The sequence below is a fragment of the Belonocnema kinseyi genome, chromosome 7, assembly GCF_010883055.1.
Source record: "Belonocnema kinseyi isolate 2016_QV_RU_SX_M_011 chromosome 7, B_treatae_v1, whole genome shotgun sequence".
Classification (NCBI taxonomy): Eukaryota; Metazoa; Arthropoda; class Insecta; order Hymenoptera; family Cynipidae; genus Belonocnema; species Belonocnema kinseyi.
The window spans coordinates 68,691,409-68,714,548 of NC_046663.1; the positions used below are offsets into that span (position 1 = coordinate 68,691,409).

Sequence of the window (23,140 nt, forward strand, 5' to 3'; positions counted from 1 at the left end):
AAATATGATCGTGACGAGTGTACCAATACAACAAAACAAAAAATTTAAAACTTGAATGTACGTAGCCCGCGAAAATTGAAAAGTCACCTTACTTTTTGAACACACCTCATAGACTGGAAAATAAATTACATTGCGGTGGTTATTTTTGTAACTAATAGGGGTGGGAAATAATTTCTCCTAAAAGTACTATGTTACTATTTTATAAGTAAGTTACATCTATGTAGATATCGACTTTTTTCAATACGTGTTTTAATTACAGGATATTGTTGTTTTTATATAAGAGTTAATTTTACAACAGCGATTAATATGACATGGGAGAATAATGAGAGAGCACAACAATCAGGAGGACAAAAGTCTTAACAGTTAATGTATACAATTTGTTATTTTAGTCTTCAATTTTGTATTCGGATACAAATACGGGGGTTCTTTTTGTAACGATTAGGTGTGAAAAATAATTTTGCTCTTTAGTTATGGTTTACAAATGTTTTTCGTCTTGATTTTTTCACTTTTTAAATACGTTTGTGCACCGCAGAAGGGTTGCTTTTTTAAAATAAGGGTTGATTTCATAAAAGTGTTTAATATCACATTGGAAAGCAAAAAATAGCAAATAAATCTAGCCCAGTCATTTGTTTAATACTTTTTTTCATCACAGAGGATATTTTTGTAAATGAGGGTCGATTTAACAAAAGCGATTCATAGCTCATTGTAAAGCAAAAAGAATAGCAAAAAAAATCTAGCCTAGTTATTTTTATTAAACTTTTTTTAAATACTTTTTTTTCATTAATGGGGGTAGTGTTTTAAAATAAGGGTTGACTTTACAAAAGCGACTCATAGCTCATTGTGAAGAAAAAAAATACCAAAAAAAATCTAGACTAGTCATTTTTTAATACTTTTTTTAATACTTTTTTTATTACAGGGGGGAAATTTTTTCAAACAAGGGTAGACTTTACAAAAGCGATTCATAGCTCATTGTAAAGCAAAAAATAGCAACAAAATCTAACCTAGTCATTTTGTTTAATTTATTGATTTTTGAATGATTTTTGTAGAGGGTAGCCGCTGAGTTGCCGGCAAGCTAGCGCCGCCCTGTTTGATCGAAAACTATTAGAAATTTTGTCTGACCTGATGGCCACCGCGCATATGATCCACAAAATTTTCGAAAAATAAAAGATAATATTTTTGTAACAGATTGAGCAATTTTTAATTGATAATGAATAAATTTAGAAATAATCCTATTTACATTTTTCGATTGAACCAAAATTTTAAAAAGGTAGGTAATTTTCAAATATATTACACGTTCTTAGAGATTTCGCAATTGAAATGTGATTGTACAAGCCACAGGCGCTTTGGGAATTGTCCTAAAAGTCAAATTATAAAACAATTTCAGTTCCACTTTATTCTTCATAAAATTACTGAAGGATTGTATAAAAATCAACTACGCTTTCAGTCATAGCCTGCAGTGACCTCCAGCATAATTCCAGAATACCCAAGATAATTAAGATAAGATAATACCCAAGATAATTAATAATTAAGAGGCAGGGCCGCTTAAATAATTTCTGTTGGATTTGGACGCATGGCGCAACCTAGTGCAAATAACGCGCTTAGAGTGCGGCAGTCATGTTGCCGAGGTATCAATTCTTGCAAAAGCCTAAGTCCGGAATGATTAAATTGAAGTTCCAGTGTATATTACTACAAACGAATTATTGATATGTGAGAAAGAAGGATCTACAAAGAGATCTGAGTTTTAAAAATTATTTTTGATTGTTCCAGGGTAATTTATATATTATCTTTTTATTTTTATGAAAAATAAATTGTTAATTTGCTATAAAAAATGCAGATTTGGCCAAAAACGTGTACCGCACTCACGTAAAATGAAGGATGTACCGATCCCGTTTTCTTGCGAACACCGAATCTCGGAAAGCAGCCTTAATGTTCACAAGAAAGCAGGATCTACAAATAAATTTGAAATAATTTTTTAAATCATGATAATTTTATCGTAAATTAGTACTACATATAATGGAATACGTATATAATAACAATTTTTTGTCAATTGAATAAAATTACGTTTGATTGGCTGAATTCAGTTGTTCCTTTTGTAATGATGAATTATTTTATCTGTAAATGCTGCTTTTTCTGGGGTTCCACAATGTAAAGAAATGGGTTTTGTAATCCTTTCTTACCAAACATATTACGTCCCCTTAAACCCGGTCGATGTTCCAAAAAAACGCAGTATCTAAAAGATCCCCCTCCATATTGAACTTCGTCCAGATCCATTTAATTTGCTGCACATCCTGCTTTCTAACCAAACACGACTTGCTACAATGGTAAATTTCCCTTTTTTTAAATAATTATTGAGAATTATCTCAAGTCATATTAACAATTTTAACAAACGATTTTCAAATAAGAAAATATCTTTTTTGTACAATTTCAACGATGTAAAAAAACTTATTTTCGTTTTTTTGTGAATCCTGCATGCTTTCTTAATCATCACGGAAAAGTTGCACTTATAAAAAGTTGTTTTTCAATATCAAAGCCCAATTAATCTTTAATGAACGTTTCTAATATTCTTATTAAAGATCGAATACGCAACTTTTCTTGACAGTAGGCTCCGCTATAACTCAGAGTATACATACAGGTGGACTAACCCATTCTTTGCCTATAAAAATGTGGTAATCCTACAATACAGATTTAAAATTTATATTCTGGGTTACATACCAGTCTCAAATAGTAATTTCATTTACAATGATTGTTTTAGTGATCACAATAGACTTCTATATTACAGGCCTCATACAACAAATTTGTGCCTAATTAGAAAATATTAGGCATCGCTTGTGCCTCATTACTGTCTTAGCCAAAGAAAATGTTGAAAAGACTAATCATTTTCAGGTTGAATTCAAAATTAGGGAATGCATAATACGTCGTTCCCATGTGTGCTTCTAAGCTGAATACTATTTCTACAATTATTCTTACCCCGATCATGTTATCGCTTTTTTGGCAACTTCTCAGATTATCGTGGGTCGTTTTAGACCCAAGGCATTTCAGAAGTTTTCTTATTGTGGGAATAGTTATTTGGGGTACCAAGATTCTGAGTAATAAGATAAAAGAAACATGCCTTGAGTCTAAAACGACCCACGATAACCCAATCGGGTTAAATCGTTGTCAAGCATGAAAGAAAATTTATTTTCAGAGCTGAAAAAAGATTACATAGAATACTTATTTTAACGGTTTTTCTGCAATTGGTCGTAATCGTCTCATCTCTATGCATACTTATCTTTCAGTTGTTGATAAAGGGTATTTATAGTGTAACTTTTTGGTTTGCTCTAAAATGTTCTAATATTTTTTTTTGTTGGTACGGACAAGAAATGACAGACAAGGTACCTATTATTTTGTATTTCTGATTGTCAGCTTACATTTTCTAAAAAAATATACAATGATGTTTTTTTAGAGCCTAGCTATTTTAGATGCCACATTGACAGCCGACTGGACTTGTCTTTTGTTCCTGTATCTATTGAAATATTTTTTTAAATTAGTTTCACTCTCAATGCACATTTAGAACATTATTTTTTAAGAATCTATAAGCTAAATACCATTCAGGCTTAGACTTTTCAAGCAAACATATTCATTGACCGACATCAAGAAAAGGAGCTTCTGTATTTGCCTGTCATATATATGAATGTATGTGTCTGTGTGCATATACATAAGTACTTCCGCGAATTTTTGATGAAGCACTTAACCGATTTTTATAAAACTTTTTAAAAATAAATATTCATCATAAATGGAGTATATTAAATGAACTTTTTTCAAGTGTTCTTAACGCTTGTACTTCACAAAAACTTGGTTCTGTCGAGGGTTCTGTATTTTTAACCTAGCAACGGCCTTTCTCCATGGCACAATATTTGTGGGCGCTCAGATGAAAAGGGCCCATATGGTCAGTATGGATTTACGTATATAGTCATATAACCGGATTTATTTCTGGTGCTTTGAGAAAAAAAAAACATGTTTAGGTTTAGAGTGCCCTAAGCCCACGTGTTATATTTTTTTCTTCGAACATGAAATAAACCTTAAATTTCTTTCGGGCCATGATTATAGTGTCAACTCATTAAGTAGAGATACTAATATCATCCTCCACTCAAAGAAAAAAATAATAGTTTTGACCCTGACTTGAAAAAATGCGAATATCTCCTAAACTATAATCAGACATAAGGGTGCTTTGCATTATAAGACGCTTCGTGTTCCAAAATGATGTTAATATGATAATTTATACATATAAGTGAAATACAATCTTATTCATGTATTCACCACCTAAAGTGTTTAAAAACTATGGAATAGAAAATTACCAAATGAAAAATAATTTAATACAAGTGTAATTTGTTATGAAATTACGTTGTGAATTCTCGTAACGTATCTTTTGAGGATTATAATTTTATCCTCTGAAATATTTTCCTGGATTTTTATTTTCTGTTCTTACTTATCGAAAACTGTGATTTCAAATTCTGAAGAATCACAGTCGTAAATTGGAACTAAAATAGTTTTTTCTATTTATTTTTAAAGAAGGTTCTCAAAGCACCTCCGGTTTTGACGATACATTCTCATTGTGACACTCACGCTTTGCACTCGATAATTAGGTTATAGACTATAGAGTCAGTTCGCTTTGTAAAATAAAACGAGGCGTAGACAAAATTCAACAGCATATGAGATGTATGTATTTTTTCAGTATAATGTTGATAAAGGAACACAATTTTTTAATTAACTAAATAGAGACATTAGAATAGTTTGAAAATATATTTTATATCTAGTCGAAATTTGGATTGATATTTCTTAATCTATTAAAAAAAATCTGTTTTTTTTTCAAATTATCAAAATGTTGAAATGCATTTAATTTTTATCGAAATTAAAATTTTCCTTATGATAATTTGTAAGAATTTTTGTCGTGTACCAAAAACTTTGAGAAAAATCTCTAGAAACCTTAAATAAATTTGGTATCAAATTTTAAAAAAGGCTCAACTTTTTCAATTTTTGTCTAATCAAAAAATTGAACTGAGGTAGTTTCTAAATATATTTATTATCCATTGAAAAATTCAAATGAAATTTCATTTTTTCATTTCAAATTTTCTATTTTTTGAAAGTTTTCAAAAGTATATAACTTTTCTAATTCTTATCGAAACTAAAAATTTCATGTGGATAATTTGCAAGTCTTCCGCCCATCTATAAGAAACTTTGATGAAAATTTCTAGAATCTGAAAAAAATTCAAATTTTGAAAATGCTCTAATTTTTTTTATTTTGATTCGAAATATCTGGTTAACGAACTTAACCTTCACTTTGGGACCATTAAGAAGCATATCCAAGGCTCACCTGATTAGGATAAAAAGAGATATTTCGGGTTTCAATCGTGTAAAAAAACTACGAATATTGCCGACGCTTCGTGAACTGCAATGTTCACGAAACGTCGGCCAAATTCGTAGTTTTTCTACACTATTGGAACACGAAGTATCCCTTTTCATCAAAATGAACTATCGTGGAAGCATTAAATGTATTAATAATAATTTCGATCGCCACTTAGAAAAACGTGAATCTCTACTAAACTAGAACCGGTCATAAGGGTCCTTTTGCAGACGTGTAAATGTAATTCTTAACAAAATAAAAGACTATTTTATTATTATAAATACTATTATGAATATAATTAATAATTCGAAATACAATGTTATTTATTAGTTTCTCAGATGACACTTCCAAAAATTATGAAATAAAAAACAATAGAATAATAGCAAAAAGAACCATATTATGGAATATATTGCAAACTATCTTGAATAAAGCACTAGCTTATATTAATTAAGAAATCAGCATTTTTCTACTGGAATAAAGAAAAGTGTCCTCCTAAATTTCAATATTCAGTTCTCAAAGTAAGTTGAGGGAAAACTGAAATAACCTGTAAGGCTTTCGTTAACTAAACTAAAGGAATATACCTGTCCTAAATTCCAGGTTCTTACTATCTTGCATAACGTTACAGAATGCTTGCGCTACTATACAGCTCGTGGCCATTTATTCTAGTCGCATCATACTCCAATACTTCCATGTGGCGTTGGTCAGTGTCGGCTATGATACTATGTTTCAGTAATTCGTGGAGTTTTCATTTCACGGATTTAAAAAAGTGCTGCAGCAAAATCAGTTCCAATTGTCAGCCAATATTTGGATTATTAAACCCACCAAAAGATTTAAACTATTACAAAACTTTTTACTTCGCAACGTGAGCGTCCTTTTAATACCATTTTTACCATTTTTTCTCCTTTCCAGTATTTTCTTACAAGTTTAAACCCAACTTGTATATTTTCTAAAACGAATAACTATTATACAAGAACAGCTGATGAGTGTCAGTAGGGCGTGAGAAATTCCTAGTTTTTAGTTAAAATATCACCCTTAATTTCAGTTAGGATAGTGTATTAACTTAAGGTTACACTAGCTTTCAGTATACATATATTCTTAATTGAAGAGCGAGCATACATGAATTTCAGGTCATGCCTCCCTGAATTTCAAATAGTTCCGAACTGAATTTCAGGAATCTAATTCCCTTAATTTAATGTTTAGATGTCATTCTTAATTTCAGATTGCCTATGCTTTTTTGCGACACCTTAAAATAAGCCGAATTATCGACTTAAATGAAGCAGTTTTTTTCTGTGCCGATGCAGTATAAAATTCAGTTGACAAAGTCTGAGGTGAGTCTCTATATAATAGAAGACAAGGTAACTGAGGTTAGGGATATAATTTAGAAGTTAAAAAACAGTCAGGCTGCTGAATAGAGCGCATGTGTAACTTTTAAATCCAAAAAATAAAATTGGAAATGAGCAAATTCAGTTTTTGAAAAAACGGCAGCACTTGCAATAAAATGTTTAATAACAAAAGTTTTTTTTAAGGTGCATTTTTATTAAACGAGACAATGAACCTACGTGTGTTTTAATGCCAACGTATGTTATGAATTGTTATAATATACATTTATGGAAATGATATACAAGTTGTGATACAATTTCGAGTGCGAAGCACGAGATACGTGATGAGAATGTGCTCATTAAAGCCGAAGGAGCTTTAACAAAAGAGAATTCACAATCGCCACATTACTGTAGCGCGAGGTAAATTCATGGTTCTTGTTTGAAGCTTCTACTTAAGGGTATAATTTTGAAATATCTGTTTTTTTTAATTATTGTTGATATAATTAAGAATAAACAAATAAACTCATAGAAAAAATAGTTTTTTCCAAAATTCATAACTCAGAGACAAATGAATGAAATTAAACAGTTCAAAAACTAAATTAAAGGGGAAGAGTGTGCCTTTCAATGAAAAAATGTTGCAGGAAATTTTTATGGAATTGAACCCCTTAATATTTAACATGAACTCATGCATTATTTTAGGTGTGAATGTACGAGGTTTTGATAGAAATATACACATTGTTCTATGCAAAACCATTTATTTAGTCACAAAAAATTATTTTTTCAGCTAAATATGTACACAGAGGACCATGATTTTTTTAGTCAAATAATATAAAGTGAAATCGTATGGTAAATGCACCTCCCAAGTGCGAAGTCGCATACGGCCCAACCTTGGCCCATAGTCGGCAAAAATATTGCCGAAGCTCGGCTGCCATTATCGCGCCAATGACGGAATGAAAACTATGGCCTGCACTTGGCAGCCAAGGTTTGGCTGCCATTGTCGGCCCAACATTGGGTATCAATACTGCTATAGTCTAAGGTCTAAGGATATGACAAAAAAGGTATTTAAAAAATAAATATTAATTGATTACGAGTACTTTAAATATAAATATTAATGGTCCTGTTTAGATTGAATACGTATATCACTCTTTGAACATTATATTACAAATAAAATTTCTAACGCTACGGGGTATCGAACCTACATCTATATTACCTAAATCTATCGCCTAGCAGTCGGGAGTGCTAACCACTGCGCTAAATAGACATGTTGATACTCTGTGAAAAAGCCATCCCCATAAGGTGCAGTTCAGAAAAGTTAAATAATCAAATTTTAAGCTCTCTTTTTCTAATTATTTAGGCTTATGCGACGTTATGTAAATGTAAATTACACGAACTGTTAACAGGAATAGCAATAAAATAATTTTTAAATAAATAATTTTAATCGATTACAATTTTTCTTCGCGTAATATTTCGTTTTTTTTCGTTGTAGCCTACTTTACAACTTTTTGCATGACAGGAAATGTAATTTTTCACAAACATTTAAAATTTTTAATGACAGAACTTAACAAATTTCATCGTGAACTTTGACAATTTTTCAATGAATTTTTTTTTATGTTTCGTGTAAGATTTGTTTAGTAAGTTCTAAAAGTGAGACTTGGCGAAATAAAGTGCCGATTATGGGCCAAGCATCGGTGGAGGATCGGCAAATATAAATAGCCAATATAGGCTGCCAGCACTGGCTCAATATTGAGCCGATTTATATAAAACATGGTTTGCCGTGGTAAAAGTGACACTTGGCCCAGTAATGTGCCGTCACTGGGCCAGACTTTAGCTGATCCTCGTGAAACATGGTTCCCCGTACTAAAAGTGAGACTTGGCGCAATAAGGTGCCGATACCAGTCTAAGCATCGGTGGAGGATCGGCAAACGTAAATAGCCAATATAGACTGCCAGCACTGGCTCAACACTGGGCCGATTAAAATGCCAACATTGGCCCAATAACGTTAGCCTTTACACTTTGACTTGTAAGGCGTCATAAGTGCATTCAGCTTACTCTCGCTGCTTCAGAAATAAAACAAAAATAGTAAATTTACCTCAAGTGTCTTCTGTCGAAAAACATACGTAGACCGTAGGGGGGGGGGGAGTCAAATCGACCCGAATTGCACTTTGACTGTACCTTAAGCTGACTGAAAAATACAAGTGACTCAAAACTATGCCCGAGGCTTCTATCCTGCATAGCAAAAAAAGTACTTAATTTAAGTCGAATAATAGGCAATCTGAAATGAAGAATGACATCTAAACATTAAATTAAGGGAATTAGATTCCTGAAATTCAGTTCGGAACTATTTGAAATTCAGGGAGGCATGACCTGAAATTCAGGTTTGCTCGCTCTTCAATTAAGAATATATGTATACTGAAAGCTAGTGTAACCTTAAGTTAATACACTATCCTAACTGAAATTAAGGGTGATATTCTAACTAAAAACCAGGAATTTCTCACGCCCTACTGACACTCATCAGCTGTTCTTATATAATAGTTATTCGTTTTAGAAAATATACAAGTTGGGTTTAAACTTGTAAGAAAATACAGAAAAAGTAAGAAAGATGGAAGAAACAGTATATTGGTGGCAGGTGCGGTCCAAAATCTGCAGACAATATTGCGCTCCGTAATGTATTGAATGGACACTCACGTTGCGAAGTAAAAAGTTTTCTAATCATTTAATTATTTTGATGGGTTTAATAATCCAAATATTGGCTGACAACTGGAACTGATTTTGTTATAGCACATTTTTAAATCCGTGAAACGAAAACTCCACAGATTATGGAAACATAGTATCATAGCCGACACTGACCAACTCGACATGGAAGTATTGGAGAAGGATGCGACTAGAATAAATGGCCACGAGCTGTATAGTAGCGCAAGCATTCTGTAACGTCATGCAATGTGGTAGGAACCTGAAATTCAGGAAAGGTATATTTATTTGACGAAAGCCTTACAGGTTATTTCAGTTTGCCCTCAACTTACTTTGAGAACTGAATATTGAAATTCAGGAGGATACTTTACTTTATTTCAGTAGAAAAATGCTGATTTCTTATTTAAAATAAGTTAGTGCTTTCTTCAAGATGTTTTGCATACTTAAATTCAGTTACTTCCTTAATTCAAGTCAAATCTGAAATTAAGTCGAATATAAATTTAAGTATTTATTTTTACTGTGTGGAGTACAATTTTTCAGATGGGGATAAGGACCCGTGTTATTGCTTGGTTCGCAAATGGCACCGATTTGAAATTTCGGCCTGGGTATAATCGACCCCCCCCCCTCCCCTAAAGAACGCACTAATATCGTATTTCAATTAAGAATGAGAAAAAAATATAACCAAGAAAATATTTCAATGACATTTTTAGATTGGACGCAGATTTTAAAAGTTCCATATATATTTTACAATTAAGTAGATTACCTATATTGGGAATATAATTTGTAAAAAAATCAAAATACTTATTACTTGTTCAATATTTTGTTAAAAAATTATGAGACATTCTACAAATAATGAAAACAAGATACTAAATTAATAATAAGAGATTTACTGTTAAATTATGCTTTGGTCCGTGGCTTTTGTTGTGAACATGATCACGAAGGAGCATATATATTCCTGAATACATAGTAAGTAACATGATTGATGGTCAATAGAATCCACTCTTCTGTATCATCAACTTACAATGGAAAATGGGCTCTTCGCGACGACTTGTTTCACTTTCAGGTCAGTAGAGACTTTAGAACCTTGAGAATAAAAAAAATAATTAATTTATGTAACAATCCATATTAATCTATTTCAATATTCTTAGCTCTTTATAATTACCTGTATTCTTTTGAATTGTAGTCTTTCTATTCAAATCTACATTGCGCCTATCCACGAGATAGAAAGACTGTTTTGGATATACAATGGATAAACTTAGAAAGACTGAGGTTCAACAGAAAAAGATTTACATGTATTGAAAAAGAAATAAAAAAGAATTTAGCTTAATAGAAAGATAGTGATTGAAAAGGATAACCGAAAATAGACTAATGCTAATGGAATAATGGAATCAAAAAGAGTAAGTTTGATTCATATTGCACAAAGGATAAAACAGGATTTTAGGTTGCGACAGGTAAACAGGAGGAGAGACGTGTATATTCCAGGGTTAAACTTGATTAGGAAGGTTAGGACTCAAAAGGACAAGAGTGATTTATATTGCTTTTATTATTTATCTTATTATTATTTTATTATTTATTATTATAGTATTGGTACAAAGTTAGGTATTGTAAAAGATAAACGAGATGTCAGAATCAGATTGCCATTGCCAAAATGATACATCAAAGCGAGGGATAGACTGTTGCACAATATAAGGGTGATGTATGTTGCAGGAGGGACATAACAATATTTACGAAAATAGGAAGATTGAAAAATATGAGCAGAATTTTATATTGTCAAACTTATAGACAAGGATAGACGTGAATAATCAGGAGATAAACGTGGATAGGAAGACTGAAATTCATACATATAGGTGTAATTAAATATTAAAGAAGAGATAGAAAAAGATTGATCTCAATAGCACAATAGTGATTAAAAGAGATAAATCTGATATTGGATTTCGAAACGGATGAACTTGGATAAAATAAATATAGATAAATTATTTAATTCCATTCAAATATTCCAGGCAAAAAATGATTTAAATGGATATAAATTCTATTTTACTTCCAACAGGGATACAAATCATAAATACTTACTACTCTTACTTTCCTACAAATTTTAAAATATTTGTCAATAATTACTGAATAAATTTTCCAATGAACTTCTGTGCATCTCCTATACTTAACACTTCTTACATCTCTAATTGAAGAATAATTTCCGTTTCATGCTCAAACAGATAAATCACTTCTAGCAAACACAGCTTCATGAATAATTCATACCGTACTTAATTTTGTTGCAATCATAAAACGCTCGTCGAGAAAGTAATAGTCTACTTTAAACAGCAGTCGTTGAATACAATCATCACATTAGGTATACGATATGTATAATGTATATGCTAAAAATGTAGGAAATCGTCGATAGTAAACACGTACTGTAATCAAAATTATTATCAGGCTTATTCCAAAAAGTTATCGCAACATCTACTGCATTTTCTCATATGCCCATAATAACTCTTCTTGTTGGTATTTTAATGATACCACAAAGACGCCAATTCCCAACAAAGTGATGGTTTCTGTCTTGTCGCTAAAGGTGTTTTCTCGAAGGCCGGTTATATGAAATTTTTTTAACTGTATGTGGTAAACAGCGAGAATAATACTTTCTTTTCAGTTGATTGACAAGGGAGAGAACGTTCTGTGGTTTTGGCTGTGGATATTCTATATCTATTGACTGCTTGGGATTTCTTGCTCTAATAATATTTATAGAGGTGTCTGAAATACATAACCTGGGGCGTTTTAGCGATTAATTAAGTATCCCATTCGAGGTCGTCCTAGATCGAAATTACAATTAATCAGAGTCTTAAAGTGAGTTTAATTGGCTTATGTGTGGTTTAATTTCTGATGATTCTTCTAAATACGAACTCTTTTGTGAATCAAATTATTATTATTAAAATCTTCAAATTGAAGGATTTGAATACTGCTGCCAATTCGCTATTGTTACTGTATACACGAAAAAAAAAGTTTACTGTCTTACAGAACTTTTTGTTTAAATTATGAGAGCGAATCCATGAGAAGGTATCATGGAAAAAGAACCTCATTGAAAAAACGAATATAGAAAATTAACTTTCTGAAACAGCGTAAAATTGATGTTTTATGAAACCGTTTCTTTCATTGATATACCTAAAAAGCAACAATTTCAAATGAACGTTCCCATTGATAAAATATTTTTTTTTTGCAAGATCAATTCAAATTTCCTTATAAATACTTAAAACTATTACACTTTTTAAGAATTAAAAATGTAACACTTTTATGCGGCAAAATATGTTTAGATGACTCAAAAAATGGAATTTTTTTATGTCATAAATTGTTAGAAAAACTACCGAAGAATATGTTCCCAAAGTTTTAATGAAAAATTTCAATTCGTTCCGGTGTTACGATCTCTGTGGATGTCTCCCCTTACGTGCGTAACCGCACGGTATGTAAAGTCGGACGCTCACTCAGGTAATCTTTTGTGACTTAATGTGAGTAAATTTGGAAGAAGGATTACTATATGGTGCTGGAATCGCTGATTAACCAGTAAGTAATTGAAATAATGTTATTACCGTCTCGACTTTGTTGTTTTCAACCATTTTTTTTAACGCATTTTTCTCGAAACGACTTTTTTGGGACTTCCGTACACTGTAGCTCAAAAAGTTTTCGATGAATCATTTTAATAATTAGCAGGTAATTTCTTTATATAATTACGCTCTATTTGAACCTAAATCCATAGTTCTATTATTGTTATAAGTATTTTTAAAGGCAAGAAAAGTTATGAAAAAATGCCCAAAAATCAATGCCTTCTGTTTACACACCCATAAAAAATAAATTTTCTCGGTTTTTGTGTGTGGAATTAGGTTCACATAGAAACTATGTATGTGACGAAGCTAAATTTAAAATCCCTGGCCTCCAGAATTTACGAAAGTACCAACTTTAAATAGCGACATTGGATGGACTGCAGCCGATATCTTCCATGTTTCTCATAAAAAATATTTGAAAATTTCACAATTTCTTCTTAAATATATGTACAAAATTTTCACAGAATATAAATAAATTATATTCATTCCTTTATTGTCAAAAAAAATCATGAAAATCATTTTTAAAAAACCCTTCTTAAACATAATTCCCCCCTTAAATGGAATATCCTTATCTCTAATTTCACATTGAACTATTTTCGATATAATGTTTTTGAACTTACAACTTTTAAATACATATGCATGTTAAAGTTTAGAAATATATAATTTACAAAAGTTTTAAATTGTGAGTGTTTATAAAAAAATTACACAATTTCAAGTAATAAAATTAAAAAGTTTCAAATTGAAAGCATTTAGAATTGAACAGAGAATCATAAAAAAGTTCACGTTATTTCCCAACATTTCTCTAGTATCCTGTCCGGCTTTTTTTATTGGGCGAGACCTAGAATCAAGATACAGATGTGTATGTAGAAAGTATTCGATATCAAGAATTAGAAGAAATTACATATTAAATAAACGTTTATGATGATACACGATTGATAACCTTCTTTCAAAGATATTATATACATAATCTCGAAATAATGATAATTTTATGACATTCCTTGACGAAAGGTATAAATAATATACTTTCAGTAACATAACAATATCTTCGACTTTTACGAAGATTTTTTTAATACAAGCACTAAATCTGAAATAATATTTTTTATTATCATAAATATTTCATTTTCGACCACTCATTACCTCGTCTTTCCTTCATTTATTTTTTTCATTTCTACCCTATGATCATCTATTTTTTGCACAAATAATTCATTAAAAAATGTTTCTTTTACCACTAAGCCTACATTTTTTCCCATCTTTCTCCAATCGTCTAACCTTCTTCTTCTATTCCAATACCCTCAGGAAATATACCACCTGTCCCTTTCCTTCTTCTTGTAGGATTTCTCCTGTTATCATACTTCCTTTATCTACTTTTTCACAATCATTCAGCCAGTGCATTAATGTTGGTCTGCCTTCTTCACATAGCATGCATGCTTTGAACGTTGATTAAATCAAAATTGAACTGCACAGAAGCTAAACGAAAAGAAAATATCCCAAAGGATTGAAATCAATAAAACTATCACATTGTATGTACATTGAATGAAATTATTTCTAAATAAATTAATTCTTTGGCTCTATTTTCTTGATTAAAATCAATATTTCTGACATTCAAGAAAATGATTCCCTTGATTCGACAAAAAAATATTTATTTGATTAAGCGATTTCGATTCTTTGAATTGGTTCTTACGTATTTCAATTAATTAATTCTTTCATCCGTACTTTAATCAAGAATTTAGGTTTATTTAAATAAAATAAATAATGAATAAATTACAGTTATATTTATTTGCCATAAAGAGTATTGTGTTAACATAAATATGGAAATTTTTAGTTGAAGGAAATGTTTTATTTTATTACTACAATTAAATTATTCGTGAAAAATAAAAATGTAATCCAACTAAGTAATTTTGCATTAAATCAAACATTTAATGACTTAGCCCAATTTGTTTCAATTTAATACTTCGTCAGATTAAGGAAATATGTACTTAAATTAAATATCTATGTTTTTATAGATCTATTAATTAATAATATGTGTAAATCTTGATGGAAGCTTCTAAGCACACCATGTGAAGTTACCATAAATGATCGAACGTTTTTTAAAATTTATGGACATTTTTAAGTTGAATCTTATGCAATTCATGGCTACTTACTAAAAATTTCCCTTAACTTACCGTAAATCATGCTTCCTTTAATCGGGATCTAATATTGGCTGAAATTATGACTGTATTTCGAGAAATGTCTGAAATCATCCATTTCTTATAAAAAATATCGTGTGCGCCAAGCAGAAGAAACTTTTACTGAAAACATACTAAAAACATATTCCTTTCCATTCATGGGAAATTCATTTGGAACAATGAGTAATTCATTTGGTTTAAAATGTATCTTTTTATCTTTAATTAATATTTCTTTGATCCAAAGAAATATTTCCCTCCGAACAATAGGTCGTGATTTTTAATTTAAAAAATCTCAACTTAGTCATAATAGCATCTGTTTGGCTGAAAAAATTATTTTTTTTTTTGTATTTAATGTGAATAATTTATTTTCCTCAACTAAATATTTTTTTAAAATAAATAGGACTTTAACTTGGTACAAGTCATCCTTTTTTCCAGTGTAGTAATATTAAGAATTGTGAACCAAGTCACAGTCTTTATACAAACAAAAATGACACGAATTAATTCATAAAGAATAAAAATGAACTATATTTATCTTTTCAGTCTTGACACAATGCACCTTTTTTCCTCGTCATCCCAGTACTTATTACACCCATTTCTCTTTCCACATCTCACAGGGGAAATTAATTTTTCACAGCCTCTGTCCTCTTTTCTCCTCAAATATTTAGCTACTCCCTTGACCCTTATCCATTTACATTTTATTCCATTATATCTCGCCTCCGTTATTTTACTTTCAATTCCTTTCTTTAGGACTGATCTGTCTCTTTTTATCATACTTTTATATATACTTTATACATCCGTTTCGTGTACTCTTCTTACTAATTCCTTTGACCATCCATTCCTACTCAAATACATTTCTCATTCTTTAATTTCACCATCCACCACCAAATCTTTTGTCTCTTTCACTCACATGTTTTTTACTGCTCCTATTCCTTTTTAAGAAAAATCCTATGTATACAAATTTCTTAACTTCTTTGATCTTTACCCCTCTCCACTGTCATTCCTTATAATATTTTCTTCTACCCCTTTTGCTGAGGACCATCATTTTCCACTTTCCTACATTCAATATTAAGTTTCTTGTCTTTCTGTTATGAAGAAATATAAAAAGAACGAGAAGTGGATCTTTGTAAAATAAAGTTGATCTAAAAAAGCGCCCTTTGGTATGCAGCAAATATCTTATTAATAAATAAAGTTAGTGTTTGGTACATCAATTAATTCAAAAACAAACCTACAAAAAATCTCATCCTCGGCATCATTCTCGTCTTCAGATTTCAAAGGTTCTTTTTCCTTTACAATATCCAAAATCTCACTGTTTGTAGGTTCTGTAGTGTAGTAGATAAGTCCGCTCTCCAGAAACACCATATCCGCAAAATATTGGTCCTCTTTTTGTGGAATCAGTCCAAACTTGGTTTAATTCGAAAATGGCGCTAACAAATTCAAATCAGGTGCCACCCTTTTTTCATCGGATGAGAATGCTGCCTTTAAATATATAGTACAAAAAAGCATATACTTTTCCTCCCTCTCGCTTAAATTTGTTCTCTTCTACATGTTGAAGAATTTATATATTCTCTATGGTGCTTCTACCTTCCCAGAATCTTGCTTGGCTTCCTGGTAATATCTCGTTTCCTTCTACCGCCTTCTTTAATAAAAAAGATAAACATAAAATAGATACGAAAAAACTTCTTAATAAAAAAATTTTACTATCACATATATTCTTTAGAAAGGATCATAAACAAACAATAATCTCTTTTTTTAAGGTTCACTCTCGTCACAATCTAAAGTAATTATGGTATAAATTACAAAATTCGCTCCAGAGCCTTCAGGGACATTGAAATTAAACGTCAATTAATTTCTATATGGAAACAAAAAGCTGAAACTTTTCAGCATAAAGATTGAGGAAAGTCAGTTTTTATACACTCTGAAGCACTTTCTTTGGTATTAAAAACTAAAGAATAATATTATTAAGAAAAAGATTATTAAATTTGAGGTAAAACTTAAATTTTAGCTTTAAGTTTTCATGAAAATCATTCATGAATCACATCGTAAGTTACGCGATGATTGATGGTCTTTAGAATCCGCTGTTCTACATCGCCAACTTCCAATGACTAATGGGCTCTTCGCGGCGACTCGTTTCACTTTTGTGTCAATAGAGTTTTTATGACCTTCACAGCGAAAAGAATAAATAATTTATGTAACCACAGAAAGAAATTAAAAATGGAAATAGATTAATATAAAAAAATAAGACAATGTATTTTTGTCTACCTTAAAAGTATTGCAACTGTCAGCATTCTAATCACTTTAAATGTGATAAAATGCTTAACTTCTATCAATTATGTCTTATAAAAGCACATTTTTTATTAATTTAAATAAATATCCTTTAAGGCATTATTTAATTAATTTCCGTTAAATAGTAATGCTACGAAATCTATAATATACTCTATAAAATTTTGAATTAATTTAATAGCATTTTATTCTCTGTGTGTAGATTTGTAGACAGTGGAAATTTTGGTTTATTTCGATCAAACTTTCTCGCTATGATGGAACAATCATCGTTTACGGTTGATTTCCGCAAAGCAACGAGCGACTTTAAGAGACTTTTTATGTATTTAAAATTTCAGAGTATCAAACAAGGTGGTTAATTTAAACCTGTTTCGGAAAGAAAGGCTGCTGAAAAGTGCATGAACATTATTGGAATTTGATCCACGTATCTTTTTCGTTTTTGACGAAAGTTGGTGCATTCTGCGTATTTCCTGCCCTTTCTCTTTCTATGGAGAATCTGGAACGGGAGTAACCTTGCTACGTAACCTTGCGCGTGAACTTCGAGCAGGTAGGTAGGTCTCTGTCTCTGCCTCGCTGATCGCCAAGCAAATGCTCGAATGATAAAATATAGTAAACTGCTGACTGCGTCAGTTAGTCGTCTCGTTCTCGTTCACTTTCTCCGAGCGATGGCCCGATCTACAAAGGAAAAAGACTCACATGGGAAGAAAGACGGAAATTATGAGCTGTTACTTTGAACAAGATAAATATGTCGGAGGGTGTTAACTTCGTTATGCAAACGAAGTTAACACTCGAAATTTCTGTTTTGAAATTTATTTCATTTTTTTAAACACCGTGTTATTCCTGAATCTTTGATGATTTGTTAATCATTTGAATATAATTGTCCACCTGGAAATTAAAAAAAAATAGTGGGGTATTATAATTGTTATTTAATCGTTTAATTTTTTCTTGTGTTAAAAATAATTTCGTAAAGATAAGCCTATATTTATATATATTTCTAATTATAATCACAAATAAACCATCATTATTTTTATATTAGTTTTCTTCAACAGGGAAGTTAAATTTAAATATAATTTTTTTTGTACCTTTTCAATAGAAGAGCAAAAAGATTCAAAATTCATTGATTTAAAAAAAATAACGATTTACAAATTTTTCAGGCAAAATACAGTGAATTTATTGACAAATATTATTGGTTTGTCTTAAAAAAGATCAATGTTTTTACATTAATCATTTCATTAATATGTGACTATTATTTTTCATTGTTCGTCTGTTTATAAAGGTCTGCTTAAATAGAAAGAATTTAAAGAATCAAGCACATTTGGTTGGTTCTTTCATAAAATTATTTTTTCATTTATACACCAAAATTGTATTATTTCAATCAAAGTTCACCTTCCTTCTTTTACAACTGTATTTAAGTAAAAACAATTTTTTATCATTATCTAAAATGCTCTATGTATCCTCTATGTATTGAATTACTTTAAATTAATTTTTTTACTGATTTAAATAGTAAACAATAGATAATTAAAGCACTGAAAATGACAAATAAGTGAAATTTAAGTCAATTTTCTCAAAATTAGTAGATTTGCACTAATAAACATAGCCAGAATTCAAGATTTCAATGATTGAAATCTTGAATCGCGTCATTGATTCTCAGTGAAATTGTAGTGCAATTGGTATTTAGAGAGCAAATGTGTATCAATTTGTATTAATGTTTTTTCTTAAGGTATTTATGATTCCAAATTATCAGATGCGTGAAAAAAAGTTTTTCTGTGATTAAAAAAAATATATTACTAATGATATAATTTCAAATAAAGAATTTTTTTATTGAAAAAATTGTATAATTAACAAAAAAACTTTTATTTTGAAAATGTTCTTTGCAAGTTCAATTGTTTTCACAATCGTTCCATACCAATTACTTAGAAAAATCTTTGAATTTTAATAAATAATGGTTTATTTTGTGGGAAAAACATTCTCTCACACTCTACTGTTTCCAATTTTAAAAGCAAATTTGTCTGTGACTAAGGTGGTTAAAACAAGCTTTTTTAAGGAAAACATTTTTAAGCAACTAACTACACTTTAAGATTATTTACGAATTTTTAAAATATTAGAAGCAATAGAGTTGTACGGAATGGTTCCCTCCAAAAATAGGATTTTAAAATAGTTAGAACCGACTGTAAGAAAAATTTAATTACAAAAAATATTGTTAAAGTAATTATTTTCTGTCAGTTTTTAACTTTTTTCATCAAAAAGAATATTTTTTCTCTCATAGGACATAACTGATAATATCATTTCATTCTTAAAATCATAGAAAACTTTTTTACGGAGTCCTGCTTTTTGACACGACACGCACCTTAATTGATATCAGATGACAAAAATTGGCGTTTACTCTCGTACTTTTGATAACGGATCAATAAACTGAGATTTAACCAACCAATAAAAATTCGACATCAAATAAATATTATGATTTATTAAGAAAAAAACAAGTTTTTTTACACCTGGGAAAATTTTAATTTATAATTGACAGAACCTAATAATTATGGTATCTGTCAGACTAATTATTTGGAGTTTATTTAACAATCGAAACGATTCTGTTTTGGAAACACAGCTGATTTTCTTCATCAGATTTAAAACAATATTTAAAAAAGGAAGATTCCGTGTGATTTAGTGAAGACGGTACGGTATGCCCCTTCTCCATCTTAGAAACCTTGTGAATTTATTTTAATAATAATAATAGTTTGAACAATAATTTCACCACCTGATTTCTTAATTCAAATCTTTTTATAGACCATGGAATTCACACATTTAGAAATTCACACGGAATTCTCCTTTTTTTAAATTGATTTTAGATCTGAGGAGAGAAACCCGCTGTGTTTCCGAAACGTAAACGTTTCGATTTTTAAATAAATTCGAAATCATTAGTTTCGAAGATTTAATTATTAGGTTCTGTCTATATCCATTTATAAGTTAAATATTATGATAATTTTAGACATTCATTAATTAGGAAATTCTTGCTCTATTCAATAAATTGATAAAAAGCCTATTGAAACGAAAATCTAGGTAATATTTTTTTCGAAAAAATAAGTAGAATGTTACCTCCAATCTTCATAATTGCCGCTTCCAATTTACACTAAACCCTTTCACAGAAATCTCACGGAAATTAGTAACGCTACTGAAAGAAATGAATTTTAAGTAATTATCTGAGGGTACTTTTTACTTTTTTACTTTAAACATTATCTAGAGAAGAATTCTTCATCAACAGTTCCAGTAAACTTTTAAAGATTCTAAAAGAAATTGCGCACGGTATTACGCATGTGCGTGTAATTAAAGTGCGTAAAGAGCATGTGCATCATGTATGTGTCCTGAACTCTCCTGGGAAGGTGCTTCCACCGCTTCCACTACTTCCACCACCGGCGGTCTGCAGCTTCCACCACCTGCCGCATTTCGTGCATCCGGACGTTCGCCACACGGGAGGATACGCGCCTATATAACAACGGCGTTCCACTGATTGGACGAAGTAGGCAACGTTTTCCTGCGCCTAGGGAACTTGAGTACGCGGGCCCGAGCGGGCGGCACTCGACAATATGAGATTTCGCCCGAGATGCGCGGTCAGTTTTCAAACTTTACTTTAAAACTAAGATATAAACTACCGTGCGTGAGAATCCAACAATTCTCCATTATTATCTCATTCAAACCTAAAGTGCTTTCGATTTTTTGTTGTTCGTCCACCGATTATCACGTGACATCAGATGAAAATAAAAAAAAATCATTTAAAAAGTTAAATATCAGGAAATCGCGTATAGATTATAAAAAGAAAATAGAGAAGTGCAAATATAAAATCAGTAATAAGAATATTGAAGAGCTACATATAGAAATTTAAGTACTGGACTAGATACATTTTATATCCAGTTTAATCTCCAGTTATAATTTTCATTTGATAATATTTTTTATTGGGAATTTGTTCTTCAAATGCCTGATTATTTAGACAAATCTCATATAACTAAATTTTGAAATCTTGATATTAATATTGTATAAATATGATGTTTGATGGTGTGCTACAAAAATCACGTGTTTCATGGAATAAGAAATGATTTACTGTGAGAGAAGAACGACGATGATTGCATGAACGATAAACATGGCAAAAAGTTTACCAGTGCAAAATTTAAAGAGACCTCAAACTTGAAGTGATGCGTGACCCCTTTACAATCACTAGCCTCCTAATGATATTTTATTACTTATTTTACATTCAAAACTGTTCACAGGCTGCACTAGTGGTGCTACTGCAGGCCGTCCTTGTGGCAAGCAAGGCTTTGGATCAAACACAGCTGCAGCCACAGTCACAGCAACAAATTCCGTAAGTTTCACAAATTTTCATAAGTTTTCATTATTTTTCATCAGTCTCTTTCATTCAAGTAATATTACTGTGCAATTTAGACCTTCAGTTGAATGATCAATACTAATTACTCTTTTACTCTTTTCAACACAGTAAAAAAAGGCTAAATTTTGATGCAGAGCATTTTGCTCCAGTGATCATTTGACTCTCGAGATCATAATGATTTTTCATTCGGATCAATTTGATCTCATTTTTTGGTTCATTTGTCAGACTAAACAAAATGGCCGCCAATTATCGGTGCCGGTGTCAAAACGACATAACCTAAAAATTGTATCTAACCGCATGCAAGTGACAACTATACTTAACAGGTGATATTTTCTAATATCAGATTTCGTTCTTTTTTCAACTTTTCAAGTACACTGCACGATCAGAAATCATAAAAAGCTTGAATATGAGCTAAAGTATTGTAAGAACGTCAGCCATCTTGGCTTGACTTCATACATGATCCCGAATCAGATCATTATGATCTCAAAAGTCGATCATTCTCTTCGGCCGATCAAAATGCTCTTGAATTCGGTATCATTTTTGTTGCATATCAAAATGATATTGATTTCGGTATCATTTTGAACACTTTTTTTTACTGCGAAATCATATTGGTATTAACATTTCTATATTCAAATCCAGTCATATAAAATTTATGTCAAAAGCGTTCAGAAGTCAGAAGTCGCTTCAGTAATTATTATCACACCATTATTATCGTTCGCGCATCTATTGGAAAACTCGAGTCTGAAAATTTTATTACTGTTTTGACAGAAAATGTCAACACTGAAATTAAAAATAAGTCTAAGAAGGATAGAAAAGATTAACTCTGAAGTTATGTATAGTTGGTTCAATCACTCTGATTTCCACCTTTTATATAAAATTCAGTACCAAAGATTAAATTGATTCAATCTGCATTTATTTGATTCTTGGTTTGATTACCATTAAACACAAAAATGAAAAAGCTTAACTTAATCATCTCTTAAAATATTGTTAAACGAGTAAAAAAGTAGGCATTTCTGTATTCAGATACATGCCCAGCAAATTAGATCACCCACTATAGCATTTACCAGCAATTAATGTTAACAACGCGTTAATTTTGAACGTAACTTGGCTAAACTTTGAAAGCGACTTCCCTAACAATAAGTTGATTTCCAGATATGGTACAGTGGCACAAAAGAGGTGGACAGAACCCAGTGGATTCGTAGGACAATCTGGTGGACCAAGTGGACACGGGGGTGGCGGATATGGAGGTGGTGGTGACCTAGGTGGCCACGGAGGTGGATATGGAGGGGGAGGAGACATCGGAGGTCACGGAGGAGGTGGCTACGGTGGAGGTGGTGACCTGAGTGGCCACGGGG

General features: G+C 31.1%; 1 protein-coding gene across 1 annotated transcript in view; it reads left to right on the forward strand.

Moving 5' to 3' along the window:
- Positions 1-20,899: 20,899 nt before the first annotated feature.
- LOC117176486 overlaps positions 20,900-23,140 on the forward strand; it is a 3,998-nt gene continuing 1,757 nt past the window's right edge. The window contains exons 1-3 of the mRNA XM_033366739.1: positions 20,900-21,015; positions 21,670-21,761; positions 22,938-23,140. Coding sequence (XP_033222630.1) covers positions 20,992-21,015; positions 21,670-21,761; positions 22,938-23,140 — 319 coding nt within the window. The 5' untranslated portion in view covers positions 20,900-20,991. The remainder of the gene's footprint in view (positions 21,016-21,669; positions 21,762-22,937) is intronic.